The sequence below is a fragment of the Betta splendens genome, chromosome 4, assembly GCF_900634795.4.
Source record: "Betta splendens chromosome 4, fBetSpl5.4, whole genome shotgun sequence".
Lineage (NCBI taxonomy): Eukaryota > Metazoa > Chordata > Actinopteri > Anabantiformes > Osphronemidae > Betta > Betta splendens.
In genome coordinates, this window is record NC_040884.2 from 5738905 (window position 1) to 5755672 (window position 16768).

Below are 16768 nucleotides of genomic sequence, written 5' to 3' on the forward strand. Positions count from 1 at the left end.
TAATAACTGTTAGTTTATTTTTTACACATATTAACATAACGTAATAAAAATAAAACATTTAAAACAACACTGTATGACATAAACTTGGAACAAACTAACTGCCTTCGGTCCGACTCGATGTTTCTATGGCAACGCTACCAGGACGTTGAAACTCAGCGGGGAGTAGAAACTTCAGCCCTGTTTCGGCGATTAAACGGCGCTCGTCGCCCGTACGAATTTGAACATTTTATTTTTGAAAGCGTCGTGTAAGAGCCGACGCTTGAGTTCGGCATGTCTGGGTTAATAAGAGACACTTCCGCGCCCAGTTCATGGCCAGAGCACAGCGGAGGTAAGGTTACGGTCGGTGGGGGGGGGTTGCTAGCATGGCAGCTAGGCTAACGCAAGGATGAACGAACCACGTACCTGCTCCTGTCGTTCCTCTTCCTCATATCAAGTTCGTGGACCTCATGGATTCAACATTTAATTAGGTCGCGGCCAGTAACACTTGTTTCAATCGAGCTCACTTTTCCTAAATGAATAATAACATAAGAACAACTTTAACAAACATCACAGGTGCTCGTTTTTTTCCCATGTGATCATCACTAAAAATGTCTTTTCGCCTAAGCTGCAACAAGCCCAGTCCCAGCGGAGACGACGATAGCGCCTTCTGCCGCCGACCAGCACATCCCAGACGAACTGCTGATCAGCCTCAGCTCCACTGTCTGCAGCAGCAGCAGCAGCACCGGGCCCGGTTCACATCACCAGCACTGCAAGGTGCATTGAAGACCCATCAGTGTGTGTTAAAATATCACCTCGTACTGTTGTCACCACCATACCTTTGAACGTAGGGCTGTGGAGTGAGGCGGCCGGATGCAGTCTGGCATCGACCGTTTGGACGTAACAAATACAGATACTTTCTGGAGCAGCCAACGTCTGTAACAGGAGCTGGCAGGTAAGTTAGACCAAGTACAACAGCCACATTCAAACCGTCAAAGCGGTTTATATAGTTGAAAACTCCTACTTTGTGTTAAAGGAGGCCAAAATGTATTTCTACCCTCTTTCATGTGTTTATACTGTGCAGAGATATTTCATTTCTCTGTGATGCTACGATAACCCAGAGAAGGGCAGCAACCCTGCCACCGCTGACTGACAGGAGTCACCCTGGTGATAATCAGGCAAGCTGCTTTACTGCATCTACACTTGGTTAACTTTACAGTACACTCAAAAAAAACCTGTTGGATGAACGGTCCGTGCATGAAGTGCAATTCATTATTCATGTGTAAAATGAAAATTGAAAAATGTTTTTTTATGCTGTGTTTCGTTTCCGTAAATCAGTAAAACACATTTGCGATACACTGATTTACTCATTCTCCTTTTCTCCACTTTCAAAACGAAATAAGAAAAAGGGAAACCGGGGGCGGGGCCAGTCGCCGGACTTTCAAATTAAAACGCCCAAGAGCATTTAAAGCGCAACATCGGCAAATATTTGTAACTCTTGAAGGATTGCGGTCGTGTTTTGACACACACTGAGACCCACATTGTTAAAATTAATCAACGTAACAATCATTTATCTAAATCATTTATTTAACCAAGCTATTTAACCAAGTGCTGACAACTGTCGATTACGTTACGACTCATGGCGTTTGCTAAAGGAATGACAGGTCAGTCAGCTCGCCCCCGTCGGGTCACTCACAGAATCACCTGCCAACAAAGCTAAGTTCTCTGTGCATCCTGCTTCATTAGACTGCAGCGATATCACGACCTTGTCGACACCTGATGAGGTAGAATTTAGCGCATCTGCGGTTCCGATGCTCAGTTTATGGTGAGACTGAAATCGCGTCATCCCGCTTGGCCGGTTGATGCTCTTATGCCCAGGAAGACGCTCTAATGTTGTGCCGATCTTTGCAAGTATTTTAAACATTGATTTATTACAGTTTATTGTGGTTGTTTAGATATGATCCATCATTGGACTTCCTGTCTCAGAGCCTGCTTTACCTGCGGGGGGATAATTACCTGACAGAGTGGATACTGGACTACCTCACAAACCATGCCCAGTTTGTGAGGGTCCAGGACTGGTGTCAGCAGAACCACCTTCTAATCAATGCAGGGAAGACCAAGGAGATAGTGGTCGACCTCCACAGATGTCAGTCTACACCCCCTCCTCCAGTGAACATTCAGGGAATGAACATCCAGAGAGTGGACTGTTATAAGTACCTGTTTTACCTTAACAACAAACTAGACTGGACTAACAACACAGACGCACTGTACAGGAAGGGTCAGAGCAGACTCTACCTACTAAGAAGGCTGAGGTTGTTTGGAGTGAAGGGGACACTCCTGAGGACTTTCTATGACTCTGTGGTGTCATCAGCCGTCCTGTACAGTGTGGTCTGCTAGAACGGCAGCATCACAGAGAGGGAGAGGAAGAAGCTGGATAAGGTCATTAAGACCACACACCACACACACGCTACATCTCCAGAGCAATTGCACCAGTCACTTTAATATCTCACTCACTTTGTTTGTTGCAGTCACCTTACCTCATTGTTATATGTACATGATGTTGATAACCTGTGGAGTTCTAAGTTCTAATTTCTTATAATTATAAGAAATATATTATTGTGTTATTTCTTCTGTATATATGTCTATATGTCTCTGTGCTGTTGCAACATGGTAATTTCCCCATCGCGGGACAATAAAGATATTTTATCTATCTATCTACCTTGCATTGAACATCTTAGGTGCATGTTCTTATGATAATAAAGCAGCAGTCCTTTTTTTCACAAAACATTTGTAGTCAGACCTGCCCATATGTTTTTTAACCAATGTTTATTTACCAAGTTTAAATCTGCCAACTCACAAAATCTTCAACATCTTCAAGGCTGAACTTTATAGAACATGTAAAATGTAATATTATCTATCAGCATAGAAACACATAAAACAATGGCTTAATTATTTGAAAACGAGCTGCTAATAGAGCTACATTTGCTACTGTTTTCCTCAGATTAGGATGACAGATGAATCAGAAACAACAGTGCATCCTGGAACACTGTGAGTCCACCTCTTGTAATGCAGTCCTATGACCTATATGAGGCTGAGAGACAGTCATCATTGACACGAATGTCCTCTTTTGGCCAAAATCCCTTCCACACCCCAGAAAGAACAACAGCATGCAGAGCTATGATTTGGGACTGCATTACAAGAGGTGAACCCACAGTGTTCCAGGATGCATTGTTGTTTCTTATTCATTTGTCATCTGCACGTAAGATGTTCAATGCAAGGTATGATGACTACTAAACCAATACCGAAGGCAGGTGGTGGAAAATAAAAAGATCCTCTGCAGGCACTCATCTGCTCTGTACATACAGTAACACCTTGATGTTGCGTGACAGATCATCTGATCACACACACTTTGCCACAGAATCTGCCTCACAAAGATAATGTGATGCACATTAGGGCAGTCATGGCTCACAATGAGTTCAGTTATTGTGAGGCAGGTTGAGTGGCTGTTATTCTCCCGCAGGTAAAGCAGGCTCTGAGACAGGAAGTCCAATGATGGAGCATGTCTAAACAGCCACAATAAACTGTAATAAATCACTGTTTAGAATACTTGCAAAGACCGCCACAACATTAGAGCGTCTTCCTGGGCATAAGAGCATTAACCGACCAAGCAGGAGGAAGCGATTTCAGTCTCACTGTAAACTGAAAATCACCGGAACACCGCAGATGCGCTAAATTCTTCCTCATCAGGTGTCGACAAGGTCGTGATGTCGCTGCAGTCTAATGAAGCTGGATGCCCCGAAAACTTAGCTTTGTTGGCAGGTGATTCTGTGAGTGACCCGACGGTGGCGAGCTGACTGACCTGTCATTCCTTTAGCAAACCCCATAACGTAATCGACAGTTAGCGTCAGCACTGAGACGGGCTAAATAAATAATTGTTACGTTGATTAATGTTAACAATGTGGGTCTCAGTGTGTGTCAAAACACGACCGCAATCCTTCAAGAGTCACAAATATTTGCCGATGTTGCGCTTCAAATGCTCTTGGGCGTTTTAATTTGAAAGTCCGGCGACTGGCCCCGCCCCCGGTTTCCCTTTTTCTTATTTCGTTTTGAAAGTGGAGAAAAGGAGAATGAGTAAATCAGTATATCGCAAATGTGTTTTACAGATTTACGGAAACGAAACACAGCATAAAAAGACATTATTCAATTTTCATTTTACACATGAATAATGAATTGCACTTCATGCACGGACCATGAACATAATAAAATTATGGAAAGTATTTCCACCTAACTAAAATGCGTTAACATAGCAAGAAGCCTTTTCGCTTAGTGAACCAAATGTAAACAGGGTGAAGCAACATGATATATTCGTGTTAATGTTACCTAATGACCATGGGTCAGTCCCACTAATGTTTTTAGGGTTGATTGAACATAATTTTCTTGGGTTATTTGATCATGTATAATATTAATACTAGTTAGTAAATTTTATAGGGTTGTAACAAGTTAATTTAAATTAATTAATAAAATATGCTATACTAACACAACCAATGTAAAGTTATCAAATGTTTTGTGCCAAGATTAGCTTTTCAAAATTACATACAAATAAAGTCATCTTTGAAACAGTATTTCTATTATGTAAACTAACATATATCCCCAGCTGGTGTGTAGGTTGGAGAAGACACAAAGCACATTGGATTTAGACTGGGTAGAATACTTTATAAGCTTCATAAAAACGATAAATCAGCATTCAAATGTCAAAGGCAGCTACAAAATGTCACTAACATCCAGTATTGTACATACAGCATTGGGCCAATATTTCAAACAACTTTTAGTGGAGGGTAGCTGAGGTTGAGAGCATATACAAGAGCAAACAACAACACAGCAAGTGGGACACTACCCAACTCATCCAGGACTTGAAACGATGACTACATCTTCAGGGTCATCATCTGCCTTTGCATCTTTGTGAATGACAAAAACTTCAAGAATTGGCTCTATCATGGCTTCTTCAAGGCGTCCACGATCTGAAATGTAAAATTAAAAAAGCGGATGATGTTATATAACACTTCAACTTTTAAAGCATATAAATCACTTTGAAATTTTAAATTAAAAAAAAAACAAACAAACAAAAAAAAAAAACATTCTTACCATCCATTCTTTCACAAGGTTGCCAGGATCTTCATTGAGGAACACACACTGGGCTTAAAGGATGTACTCTTCTGACATCAATGGAGTTAGTCTTTAGGCCAAACAAAGTAATCACACAAAAAACAAAAAAAAAAAAAAAAAAAAAACAATTTTAATTTATTTTAGGGAACAATTTTTATTCAAGTGAGTAGGTGTCACGAAATAGATTTTTTCCCATCATCATACCTGGGTTATGGGAACCATGATGCTCTTAATCTTTTGTCCTTCAATGCTGCCTTCCTTGCCAAACACCGTTTTCAGGTCTGGAGAATAACCATCCACCATGGAGAAGAACTGTTGCAGCAAACTGTTGTTGTCCTCTTAAATTTATTCTTAAAAAGAAAAAAGTACACAAGTTATCAATGCACTGAATGGCAAATGTGTACACAATACATTTTAATATAGTTTGTCTGATCAGAATCACATTGTATATATAGACATATTTATTGACCAACCTCAGAAACACAGAAGACAGCAGGCCGTCTGGTTTTGAACTCGGTGATGAAGGGTTCATCTCTGATAACTTCTTGCCTTTTGTGTGCAACAGTCATATCTACTAGAAAAAGTCACGCTGCACTCCTTGCATCTCCAAATACCTTAGAGTCTATTTATCTTATTTCTTTTCATTCCCTCTTACCTTACTTTTTCTTAAACAACTTGTGGACATGTAGACATCTGACGCGGCACTAGCAGGTGATTCCCTGTCCTGCTGTCTCTTCTCAGCTCCAGAATGGGACAATTTCACAGAATGGCCATTGGAGGTGAACATTAGGAGACACATTTTAGATGATAAAGAACACGTTTCAAGTCAAAATAAATTAAATCCTAAATTAGGAAATCAATTATGTGCTGTGAAATGAGTACACAATCTTATAAAAAGGTACAAATGTTAAAGCTTAATTAAATAAATACTTGTGTAAGTAATTAGATTATGTTCCTTTACCGTGTGAAACAAATAATAGATTTATGATAATACGATATACAATGCAAACAATATGTAGAGTAAAATAACTCAAACAACATTTTGGTAGTTTCGTGTAAATTACCTCAGGAAATGCATAGCATGACAGCACATTTCTATTTAATGCTCATGGGTTACCTTTCCAATAGGGCAAGTCTCTGTACTTCTGTTTTCCGTTTCCAGTAGTTCTCTGCTCTAACACCTGCGGACAGAGAGTATATGTCAGAAAATAATGCACCAACCTGAACAAATGCCGCTGATTCGTAAAATCATCGTCGCATCCAAACCGACCGAGGGGCAACGCTGATGTCGGTTATTTGAAATTTGAAAATCCCGCGCTCGCGCGATGAACTCCCGTTGGAAATACGTAAAAGTCTCACTCCTAACTGAGCAAAGGTCGCCGTTTAATGGCTATAAAATAAAATAAAAAAATTACAATATATATATTTTATTGCAGATAAGCTTATTTAAAACTAGCACGTTGTCAGTGTTGGGGATATGCGAGGAGCACAAATTATAATAATTGGATTTATAGCTCCTGATTGGAGATACCAATTATGTTTATAATTTAGATTTACAAATCTTGGTTATTAGCTTAAATATATATAACTATACGACAAATGTTTGGCAAGTGAAACACTTACTATTATTGATTTAATAATTATTAATTGAATTAATAATTACTTAATTTACGGGGCACCACCCTCTTTCCAGGGACCAATAACCGATTTGGAATAGCCAATACAGTCTCATTTGTATTTAAGTTAGTTGAAGGGTGAACTCCGTACCATAGCCGACTCAATTCACTAGTGCTGCAAAACCATGTACAAATAGTCACAAACAATGACCAATTAAATTATGAACGCTTTATTAAACAGTTAATATTAACTCTAGTGTCAACACTATCTTGAATAACTCAGCAAATCACAACTTAATCTTATGGTGTGTTCGTCTAGCGTTCTGTATGTGTATGCGCGTTACCTGAGATAAGAGGTGTGTGTGTGTGTGTGTGTGTGTATGTGTGTGAGAGAGAGAGAGAAAGAGAGAAGAGGAGGAGGAGGAGAGCGCCCCCCTTTAGGGGCGTGGTGAGATGGCACAGCTGTGCGCGTGTGCCGGTGAGCCCTTTGAATGGAGCGCGCGTGTCTGGCGCTCACAGGGAAAGAAGCGTGTAAAGGAGTGTGAAGTGGGACTAGCGTGGATAAGGCTTGTGGTCACACAAACACGTGGGACTATATTCTGCGATATAGTCACGTGATCGCGGAAGCGCGCAGTGGTTGAAACGTGCGCTTGGCGTGGTCGCAGAAGAAACAGAGCACTACACAGTAACACACTAAAGCTAGTAAAATCACAGATTACAACACTTAAATATGCACCTCTTAGATTCACGTAGATCTGTAACAGCGTTACAGTCACGTGATCGCGGAAACACACAGCGGTCAGATCGTGTGTGCAGGAAAAGAAACAACACAACAATAAAACAATTACTGATACCCTAAGAGTTCTACTCTGCTCAGACTTAAGAATGCCTCTGCCTTACTGCTTATTCCTGGTGAGAAGCTCCGGCGTTGCGTGCGTGCGTGCTTGCGCTGTTGCGGTCCGGTCCGGTCCAGGTGTGCGTCGCGGTGATCGCGTCGCGATCAGCTGATGCGGCGGCGAGTGAGGCGGTTACGCTGGCGGTTTCCTGCCGTGTGGCTGGGAGTAGATGGGTGATCAGGCCCGTTCTCTGTGACGACGTCTCCGTTGGTTCAGCTGTTGGCTGCGGTGGAGGCTCCAGGCGGACGGAGAAAAGAAAGGTCTGCAGTGGTCTCGTGTGCGAGGAGAGAAGGGTCCGTGACGAAGTCGGAGAGAAGAAAGGAAGGAGAGATCGCAGAGAACAAGGGGAAACGGGACAGGGTCGGAAAGAACAAGGGACGGGGAGATCGAAGAGAACGAGGGACGAGTCTTCGGTCACGGCGACTTTTATAACCGTGTTTTTGGTCACGCCCGTCCTATTGTTTGGTCCAATCAGGATGGCTGACGTCCAAGTTTCTCCTCCGTTTGTCGCTTGTGTCAGCGGGAGTTGGATGTCAGCGGGGGAGCCAGGTATGGGTCCCCAGCCTGGCGCCTGGTTTTGGCGCTGAGATTTGAAATCTCTTTGTTCTCACTCACTACTATCAGGATGAGGACTTTACATGCAAGCCGCAGTGCCTCCTTTGTCTGAGCATGTGGGACCTTAATAATAATTCTGTTAATAACAGATTATACATATGAGGTCCCCCAACATCAGTGTTGTACGGAAGCTAGCTAGGTAAGCTTGTGAGCACAGGCGCAGACACATAACACGGATACGTACTCTAGCTAATTAAACATCCAAAATGCTAAAGGGCACTATATATAGCTGCTAACAACATTTCTGCACCCATGCGGTTTTTTATTTAAAGGACGTTAAACTTACCTTCTTGCACACATCATGAACAGGTGTTTTCCTTTACGCCAGGATCCTGAAGAAGCGGCAGGGCCGTAGTCCAAGTTGTGAATTTGCTAATTACTGCCACCTTCAGCTCTGGACATGTTGTTGCCTAAACCTATTTTTATTACGTTAAGTTAACATAAAATATTGATGTAACTTGTTGAAGTTGTTACATTTACGTGATTTTATTATGTTCAGACACAAAACAAGAATTTATATTGTTTAAGTTGCATGTTAAAATTATGTTAATGTAGCATGCACCCAATCCAGGTTTTTTGAGTGTACAGGGTAAAATGCATGTTCCCTTTGTCTCCCAGCTCTTGACTGTCTCAGAAAATCTGATCCCAGAAGACTATCGCATTGTGACGAACAAGGGGCTGCGGAGTCTGGAGTTTTATGAGGAGTGAGCCTCCTTCTTAATATCCTCTTTATTATGTCTCTTCTCGTCTGGGATTTTAATTTACTATTTTTATAGTTTGAAACTGAAATGTAGTTTGTCTCCCAACTCTCATGTTGCTTGTCTTCATCAGCGCATTTACTGTGCAGCTACATGACGATGAACACAACCTACGGCCCTTTCCATCACTGTGAGTTCAGGAACATAAATGAATGTCATTTACAACAGGTATTCTTGGTTAAACCAGTTATAAATAACAGGTGGTGAATGAATGTCATCAAAGAAATCTGTTCTGCTCTCCAGGAGGCCCAGTGGCAGATTAGAGGCAGTCCAGCTGATGAGGACGATGGACAGCATGCTGCAGGAGGCTGGCGTAGATCAGCAGTGTGAGGAGCTGACAGAGCTCTCGCAGGTTCGACAGACAGATGAGCAGACGTTACACCAGCTGTTACCTCATCTTTCTTCACTTACAGGGAAAGTTGCACCCATGTCTTGCAGATGGAAGGACTGCTGGAGCTGGTGCAGGTCGAGCAGAAGATATACAACATCGTTTTCCATGAGCTGATCAGGCAGGTCAGTGTGGGCTGTGCTGAGAGGGGACAGCTCCTTGCCAAACTCAGGTAACAGCCACATGCTAGTAGTTAATATGCATGAAAAACTGACCATCAAATTCTTTTGATGCCTAAAGTTTATTCTAAATCATTTTGACTGATAGTTTGTGACAGATGTGATGTTTTGACCCACCGCACAGTATTTGTGCTAATCTTTCTAGGCATCGCTACCAGTCATTGCTGGAGCGAATCCCCTGTCGTCTGAGGGGTCTACACACTGAGGTCGTTGCACAGCGTGCTCTGGACCGGCAGCTTACTGAAGAAATTCACCGTGTGAAGACATCCATTCAGCAGCTCAGCATGTACGTTGATCTAGGCCAGGCTTTTAGGCCACGAGTCAAGTACTGTACAGTATGTGTGTTCATGGATCTGCATTGTTTTTACAGAGAGATGTCTAAGATCACAGAGCACGATGCATTTGTTTTCCACCAGGCAGAACATGCTCATCAGCAGCTGGCCGAGGCACTCGATCAGACTTTCACCAGCTTAGAGTCAGCCTATCATTTTGAATGAACATTTAGAACAAAAGTACAAGATGTGCCCAAAACGTTCCCCCTCACATAGTCTGTGTGCTCTTCTCAGCGTGGTCCGGGGTTACCATGACCTGTATGAGCTGCAGAGGGGTCGCCTTGAGGCTCAGCTGCTTCAGGCTACTGAGGAGAGGGACTGCTGGAGCCAGGTCACCTTGCGCCTTGCCCTCAAGGTGTGGGTGCCACTTCCTTTCTGCTGTTATGGTCATGTAGTGTAGATCAATGAAAATAGACAAATTGATCTAAGGGAACTTGTACATGTTTTGTATGATTGTCAGGTGATTAGTGCAAAAAAGTTAAAGCTGGTCAGTCGACTGCACATCTGTGAGCAGAGCTGGTTCAGGACAGCAGAACACTGCGTCCTTTACCTCACAAAAAAGGTAACAATGCCTTGCAATGCATTTTAACACTATCCACAACGATTATGATAAAAATGCACTAAATGCCAGATGTGAAGAGACCAGATGTGTAAATTTGATTATTGATTAAAGTTCTAAATAAAGGTGTGACCTGATGGTGTGGTTTGTCATCCATCTATAGGACACACATGATTTGAATGTCATCATGAAGCTCACACACAACTGGACAAATCAGCTGACTGCCTTTCTGTCCCAACTGAAGAAGAGCGAACAAACTCAGTGTGAACAGATCAGCGCCGTTAAGCAAAGCATCATCAAGTGGCTGGTCTTCTGCACTGCTGAAAACAAGTAGGAAGAGTTGGAATGAGCAGGAGGATACAAACAAAGCATTACCAGTGAATTAAATACTTAATGCCTGTAAAGGGCTCGTCTGAGATTGAAAACAAGAACCTTACGCACCCAAAGCGAGAATCATACCCCTAGAGCAACGAGCCAAGATAATATGCTAATTTTCACTTAAAGCCAAAAACAAAAAATACCAGGACAAAAACAAAATTAACACATCTCAGGCGAGCCCTTTACAGACTTTATTTAGTAGATGCGGCGCCTGGCGGCACGGTGGTGCGGTGGGTAGCACTGTCGCCTCACAGCAAGAAGGTTCTGGGTTCGATACCCGGAGGCGGCCCTGGTGCCTTTCTGTGTGGAGTTTGCACGTTCTCTCCGGGTTCTCCGGCTTCCTCCCACAGTCCAAAGACGTGCATTAGGTTGATTGGCTTCTCTCCATTGCCCGTAGGTGTGAGTGTGTGAGTAAATGGTTGTCTGTCTATGTGTTGCCCTGCGATGGACTGGCGACCTGTCCAGGGTGTACCCTGCCTCTCGCCCGTAGCCAGCTGGGATAGGCTCCAGCACCCCCGTGACCCTGCACTAGGAAGTAAGCGGTTAAGAAAATGGATGGATGGAGGAGGCGCCTGATAGGTGCTGATTGTTGTTTGTTACCATGGCTCGTTGGTCTAGACATCCCAAACGAGCCCTTTACAGATAATAACCAATGAGGAAGCACCACATAAAGAACATGTTACATTATGATTTTATCCGGATATGTTGTTTTTATAATGGGTAAATTAGCACGTAGACTTGGCTAGTTGGTCTAGGGGTATGCGTGCGAGGGGCCGCAAATTCAAATCCTCGACGAGCCCTTTACAGGCATTACCCACTGAGGAAACGTCAGATAAAAAAATGTTTTAAGATTTGTTTACTGTAATTATGGTTTTCTCCTGATACATAATTGCCTGTAAAGGGCTCGTCTGGGATTTGAACGCAGGACCTCTCGCACCTGAAGCAAGAATCATACCCTGAGACCAACGAGCCTTGAAAATAAGATAATTTTCCATAGAAAAAAAACAGAACCTATCAGGATAAAACCATAATTTAAAAAAGCAGCATCTTATCTTGCGCTCCTTCACTAGATAATGCCTTCAAAGGGCTCATCCCGAATTTAAACCAAGGACCTCTCGTACCTTAAGTGAGAATCATACCCCTAGACCGACGAGCGTTGAAAATAAGGAAATTTTCCAATAAAAAAAACAGAACCTATCAGGATAAATCCATAACTCAACATAGGAGCGTATTATCTGGCGCTCCTTCACTGCATAATGCCTGTAAAGGGCTCGTCCGGGATTTGAATCCGGGACCTCTCGCACCCGAAGTGAGAATCATACCCCTAGACCAACGAGCCTTGGAGTACAGAAACTTTCCATTAAAAAAACGGAACCTATCAGGATAAAACTATAATTTAACAAATCTTAAATTAGAATCTTATCCAACGCTCCTTCACTGGATAATGCCTGTAAAGGGCTCATCCGGGATTTGAACCCAGCACCTCTCGCACCCAAAGCGAGAATCATAGCCCTAGACCAACGAGCCATGACATAATAGGAATTTTCCATTTATAAAAAACAGAACTTATCGGGGTAAAACTATAATTTAACATATCTTTAAGTAGAATGCTTCCTGGCATTTTTTCAATGGATAATGCCTGTAAAGGGCTCGTCCGGGATTTGAACCCGGGACCTCTCGCACCCTAAGCGAGAATCATACCCCTAGACCTACGAGCCTTGAAAATAATATATTTTTCAATTAAAAAAAAAACAGAACCTATCACGATAAAATCATAATTTAAGAAACAGCATCATCTTATCTGATGCTCATTCACTGGATAAGGCCTGTAAAGGGCTCATCCGGGATTTGAACCCGGGACCTCTCGCACTCTAGGCAAGAATCATACCCCTAGACCAACGAGCCTTGTAAATTATACATTTTTCCATTAAAAAACCGACCCTATCACGATAAAATCGCAATTTAAGAAACAGCAGCATCTTATCTGACTCTCCTTCACTGGATATTGCTTGTAAAGGGCTCATCCGGGATTTGAAGCCCGGACCTCTCGCATTCTAAGCGAGAATCATACCCCTAGACCAACGAGCCTTGAAATTAAGGAAACTTTTCATTAAAAAAAACAGAACCTATCAGGATAAAACTATAATTTAAAAAATCTTAAATTAGAATCTTATCCAACGCTCCTTCACTGGATAATGCCTGTAAAGGGAGAAGAGAATCATACCCCTATACCAACGAGCCTTGAAAATAATGCATTTTTCCATTTATAAAAAAACAGAACCTATCAGGATAAAACTATAATATAACATTTCTTAAAGTAAAATTTGTTCTGGCGTTCATTCACTGGATAAGGCCTGTAAAGGGCGCGTCCGGGATTTGAATGCGGGACCTCTCGCACCCTAAGCGAGAATCATACCCCTAGAGCAACGAGCCTTGAAAATAATACATTTTTCCATTAAAAAAACAGACCCTATCATCATAAAATCACAATTTAAGAAACAGCAGCATCTTATCTGACTCTCCTTCACTGGATATTGCTTGTAAAGGGCTCGTCCAACATTTGAACCAGAGACCTCTCGCACCCGAACCGAGAATCATACCCCTAGACCAACGAGCCTTGAAAATAATACATTTTTCCATTAAAAAAAACAGAACCTATCACGATAAAATCATAATTTAAGAAAAAGCAGCATCTTATCTGACGCTCATTCACTGGATAATGCCTGTAAAGGGCTCATCCGGGATTTGAACCCGGGACCTCTCGCACCCTAAGCGAGAATCATACCCCTAGACCAACGAGCCTTGAAATTAAGGAAACTTTCCATTAAAAAAACAGAACCTATCAGGATAAAACTATAATTTAAAAAATCTTAAATTAGAATCTTATCCAACTCTCCTTAACTGGATAATGCCTGTAAAGGGCTCGTCCAGGATTTGAACCCCGGGACCGCTCGCACCGAAAGCGAGAATGATAACCCTAGACCAACGAGACTTGAAAATAATATATTTTTCCATTTATAAAAAAACAGACCCTATCACGATAAAACTATAATTTAAGAAACAGCAGCATCTTATCTGACTCCCATTCACTGGATAAGGCCTGTAAAGGGTTCGTCCGGGATTTGAACCCGGGACCTCTCGCACCCTAAGCAAGAATCATACCCCTAGACCAACGAGCCATGACATAATAAAGAATTTTCCATTTATAAAAAAACAGAACCTATCAGGATAAAACTATAATTTAACATATCTTAAAGTAGACTGCTTTCTGGCATTTCTTCAATGGATAATGCCTGTAAAGGGCTCGTCCGGGATTTGAACCCGGGACCTCTCGCACCCTAAGCGAGAATCATACCCCTAGACCAACGAGCCTTTAAAATAATATATTTTTCAATTAAAAAAAAAACAGAACCTACCAGGATAAAACTATAATTTAACATATCTTAAAGTAGACTGCTTTCTGGCATTTCTTCAATAGATAATGCCTGTAAAAGGCTCGTCCGGGATTTGAACCCGGGACCTCTCGCACCCTAAGCGAGAATCATACCCCTAGACCAACGAGCCTTGAAAAATCTGTTTTTTTCAATTAAAAAAAAACAGAACCTATCACGATAAAACTATAATTTAAGAAACAGCAGCATCATATCTGACTCCCATTCACTGGATAAGGCTTGCAAAGGGCTCGTCCGGGATTTGAACCCGGGACCTCTCGCACCCTAAGCGAGAATCATACCCCTAGACCTACGAGCCTTGAAAACTATATAGTTGTCCATATATAAAAAAACAGACCCTATCACGATAAAATCATAATTTAAGAAACAGCATCATCTTATCTGATGCTCATTCACTGGATAAGGCCTGTAAAGGGCTCCGCCCAGATTTGAAACAGGGACCTCTCGCACCCGAACCGAGAATCATAGCCCTAGACCAACGAGCCTTGAAAATAATACATTTTTCCATTAAAAAACAGAACATATCACGATAAAATCATAATTTAGGAAATAGCAGCATCTTATCTGACGCTCATTCACTGGATAAGACCTGTAAAGGGCTCATCCGGGATTTGAACCCGGGACCTCTCGCACCCGAAGCGAGAATCATACCCCCAGACCAACGAGCCTTGAAAATAATACATTTTTCCATTAAAAAAACAGACCCTATCATCCTAAAATCACAATTTATGAAACAGCAGCATCTTATCTGACTCTCCTTCACTGGATATTGCTTGTAAAGGGCTCGTCCAACATTTGAACCAGAGACCTCTCGCACCCGAACCGAGAATCATTGCCCTAGACCAACGAGCCTTGAAAATAATACATTTTTCCATTAAAAAACAGAACATATCACGATAAAATCATAATTTAAGAAACAGCAGCATCTTATCTGACTCCCATTCACTGGATAAGGCCTGCAAAGGGCTCGTCCGGGATTTTAAGCCCGGGACCTCTCGCACCCTAAGCGAGAATCATACCTCTAGACCAACGAGCCTTGAAAATAATACATTTTTCCATTAAAAAACAGAACATATCACGATAAAATCATAATTTAGGAAACAGCAGCATCTTATCTGACGCTCATTCACTGGATAAGACCTGTAAAGGGCTCATCCGGGATTTGAACCCGGGACCTCTCGCACCCGAAGCGAGAATCATACCCCTAGACCAACGAGCCTTGAAAATAATACATTTTTCCATTAAAAAAACAGACCCTATCATCCTAAAATCACAATTTATGAAACAGCAGCATCTTATCTGACTCTCCTTCACTGGATATTGCTTGTAAAGGGCTCGTCCAACATTTGAACCAGAGACCTCTCGCACCCGAACCGAGAATCATTGCCCTAGACCAACGAGCCTTGAAAATAATACATTTTTCCATTAAAAAACAGAACCTATCACGATAAAACTATAAAATAAGAAACAGCAGCATCTTATCTGACTCCCATTCACTGGATAAGGCCTGCAAAGGGCTCGTCCGGGATTTGAAGCGGGGACCTCTCGCACCCTAAGCGAGAATCATACCCCAAACCAACGAGCCTTGAAAATAATATATTTTTCAATTAAAAAAAAACAGAACCTACCAGGATAAAACTATTTTTTAACATATCTTAAAGTAGACTGCTTTCTGGCATTTCTTCAATGGATAATACCTGTAAAGGGCTCGTCCGGGATTTGAACCCGGGACCTCTCGCACCCTAAGCGAGAATCATACCCCTAGACCAACGAGCCTTGAAGTTAAGGAAACTTTCCATTAAAAAAAACAGAACCTATCAGGATAAAACTATAATTTAAAAAATTTAAAATTAGAATCTTATCCAATGCTCCTTCACTGGATAATGCCTGTAAAGGGCTCGTCCGGGATTTGAACCCGGGACCTCTCGCACCCAAAGCGAGAATCATACCCCTAGACCAACGAGCCTTGAAAATAATATATTTTTCAATTAAAAAAAACAGAACCTATCACGATAAAACTATAATTTAAGAAACAGCATCTTATCTGACTCCCATTCACTGGATAAGGCCTGTAAAGGGCTCGTCCGGGATTTGAACCCGGGACCTCTCGCACCCAAAGCAAGAATCATACCCCTAGACCAACGAGCCATGACATAATCAAAAATTTCCATTTATATAAAAACAGAACCTATCAGGCTAAAACTATATTTTAACATATCTTAAAGTAGATATGGCATTTCTTCAATGGATAATAACTGTAAAGGGCTCATCCGGGATTTGAACCCAGGACCTCTCGCACCCTAAGCGAGAATCATACCCCTAGACCAACGAGCCTTGAAGTTAAGGAAACTTTCCATTAAAAAAACAGAACCTATCAGGATAAAACTATAATTTAAAAAATTTAAATTAGAATCTTATCCAATGCTCCTTCACTGGATAATGCCTGTAAAGGGCTC

At 41.9% G+C, this 16768-nt stretch overlaps 1 protein-coding gene, 1 long non-coding RNA gene and 15 other non-coding genes across 24 annotated transcripts in view; 1 reads left to right on the forward strand and 16 right to left on the reverse strand.

The window, feature by feature from the left end:
- The first annotated feature begins 119 nt into the window (after window positions 1–119).
- The window catches only part of axdnd1 (axonemal dynein light chain domain containing 1), a 25831-nt gene continuing 9182 nt past the window's right edge, over window positions 120–16768 (forward strand). The window contains exons 1-13 of the mRNA XM_029146987.3: window positions 120–328; window positions 605–753; window positions 828–931; window positions 1061–1154; window positions 8885–8970; window positions 9098–9154; window positions 9268–9376; window positions 9463–9584; window positions 9737–9877; window positions 9962–10066; window positions 10158–10278; window positions 10384–10485; window positions 10646–10812. Coding sequence (XP_029002820.1) covers window positions 271–328; window positions 605–753; window positions 828–931; window positions 1061–1154; window positions 8885–8970; window positions 9098–9154; window positions 9268–9376; window positions 9463–9584; window positions 9737–9877; window positions 9962–10066; window positions 10158–10278; window positions 10384–10485; window positions 10646–10812 — 1415 coding nt within the window. The 5' untranslated portion in view covers window positions 120–270. The remainder of the gene's footprint in view (window positions 329–604; window positions 754–827; window positions 932–1060; window positions 1155–8884; window positions 8971–9097; window positions 9155–9267; window positions 9377–9462; window positions 9585–9736; window positions 9878–9961; window positions 10067–10157; window positions 10279–10383; window positions 10486–10645; window positions 10813–16768) is intronic.
- On the reverse strand, window positions 4489–8629 carry LOC114853530 (uncharacterized). Of its 8 annotated transcripts, none has more exons than XR_008694526.1 (7): window positions 7656–8389; window positions 6257–6320; window positions 5795–5880; window positions 5613–5713; window positions 5344–5489; window positions 5119–5209; window positions 4637–4994 (listed from the first exon to the last, which is right to left on the reverse strand). It is a non-coding gene; the product is annotated as an uncharacterized LOC114853530 (long non-coding RNA). The 8 variants fall into 8 exon arrangements; XR_008694527.1 differs by having other exon boundaries at window positions 4638–4994; window positions 5795–5875; XR_008694522.1 differs by having other exon boundaries at window positions 4639–4994; window positions 5613–5710; window positions 7656–8388.
- On the reverse strand, window positions 12507–12578 carry trnap-agg (transfer RNA proline (anticodon AGG)). The gene has a single exon. It is a non-coding gene; the product is annotated as a tRNA-Pro (tRNA).
- Window positions 12694–12765, reverse strand: trnas-aga (transfer RNA serine (anticodon AGA)). Its single transcript has one exon. It is a non-coding gene; the product is annotated as a tRNA-Ser (tRNA).
- Window positions 12877–12948, reverse strand: trnas-aga (transfer RNA serine (anticodon AGA)). The gene has a single exon. It is a non-coding gene; the product is annotated as a tRNA-Ser (tRNA).
- Window positions 13591–13662, reverse strand: trnap-agg (transfer RNA proline (anticodon AGG)). The gene has a single exon. It is a non-coding gene; the product is annotated as a tRNA-Pro (tRNA).
- trnap-agg (transfer RNA proline (anticodon AGG)) lies at window positions 13968–14039 on the reverse strand. Its single transcript has one exon. It is a non-coding gene; the product is annotated as a tRNA-Pro (tRNA).
- On the reverse strand, window positions 14161–14232 carry trnap-agg (transfer RNA proline (anticodon AGG)). Its single transcript has one exon. It is a non-coding gene; the product is annotated as a tRNA-Pro (tRNA).
- Window positions 14353–14424, reverse strand: trnap-agg (transfer RNA proline (anticodon AGG)). The gene has a single exon. It is a non-coding gene; the product is annotated as a tRNA-Pro (tRNA).
- On the reverse strand, window positions 14539–14610 carry trnap-agg (transfer RNA proline (anticodon AGG)). Its single transcript has one exon. It is a non-coding gene; the product is annotated as a tRNA-Pro (tRNA).
- Window positions 14909–14980, reverse strand: trnap-cgg (transfer RNA proline (anticodon CGG)). Its single transcript has one exon. It is a non-coding gene; the product is annotated as a tRNA-Pro (tRNA).
- trnap-agg (transfer RNA proline (anticodon AGG)) lies at window positions 15276–15348 on the reverse strand. Its single transcript has one exon. It is a non-coding gene; the product is annotated as a tRNA-Pro (tRNA).
- On the reverse strand, window positions 15460–15531 carry trnap-cgg (transfer RNA proline (anticodon CGG)). Its single transcript has one exon. It is a non-coding gene; the product is annotated as a tRNA-Pro (tRNA).
- Window positions 16017–16088, reverse strand: trnap-agg (transfer RNA proline (anticodon AGG)). The gene has a single exon. It is a non-coding gene; the product is annotated as a tRNA-Pro (tRNA).
- On the reverse strand, window positions 16207–16278 carry trnap-ugg (transfer RNA proline (anticodon UGG)). The gene has a single exon. It is a non-coding gene; the product is annotated as a tRNA-Pro (tRNA).
- On the reverse strand, window positions 16389–16460 carry trnap-ugg (transfer RNA proline (anticodon UGG)). The gene has a single exon. It is a non-coding gene; the product is annotated as a tRNA-Pro (tRNA).
- trnap-agg (transfer RNA proline (anticodon AGG)) lies at window positions 16575–16646 on the reverse strand. The gene has a single exon. It is a non-coding gene; the product is annotated as a tRNA-Pro (tRNA).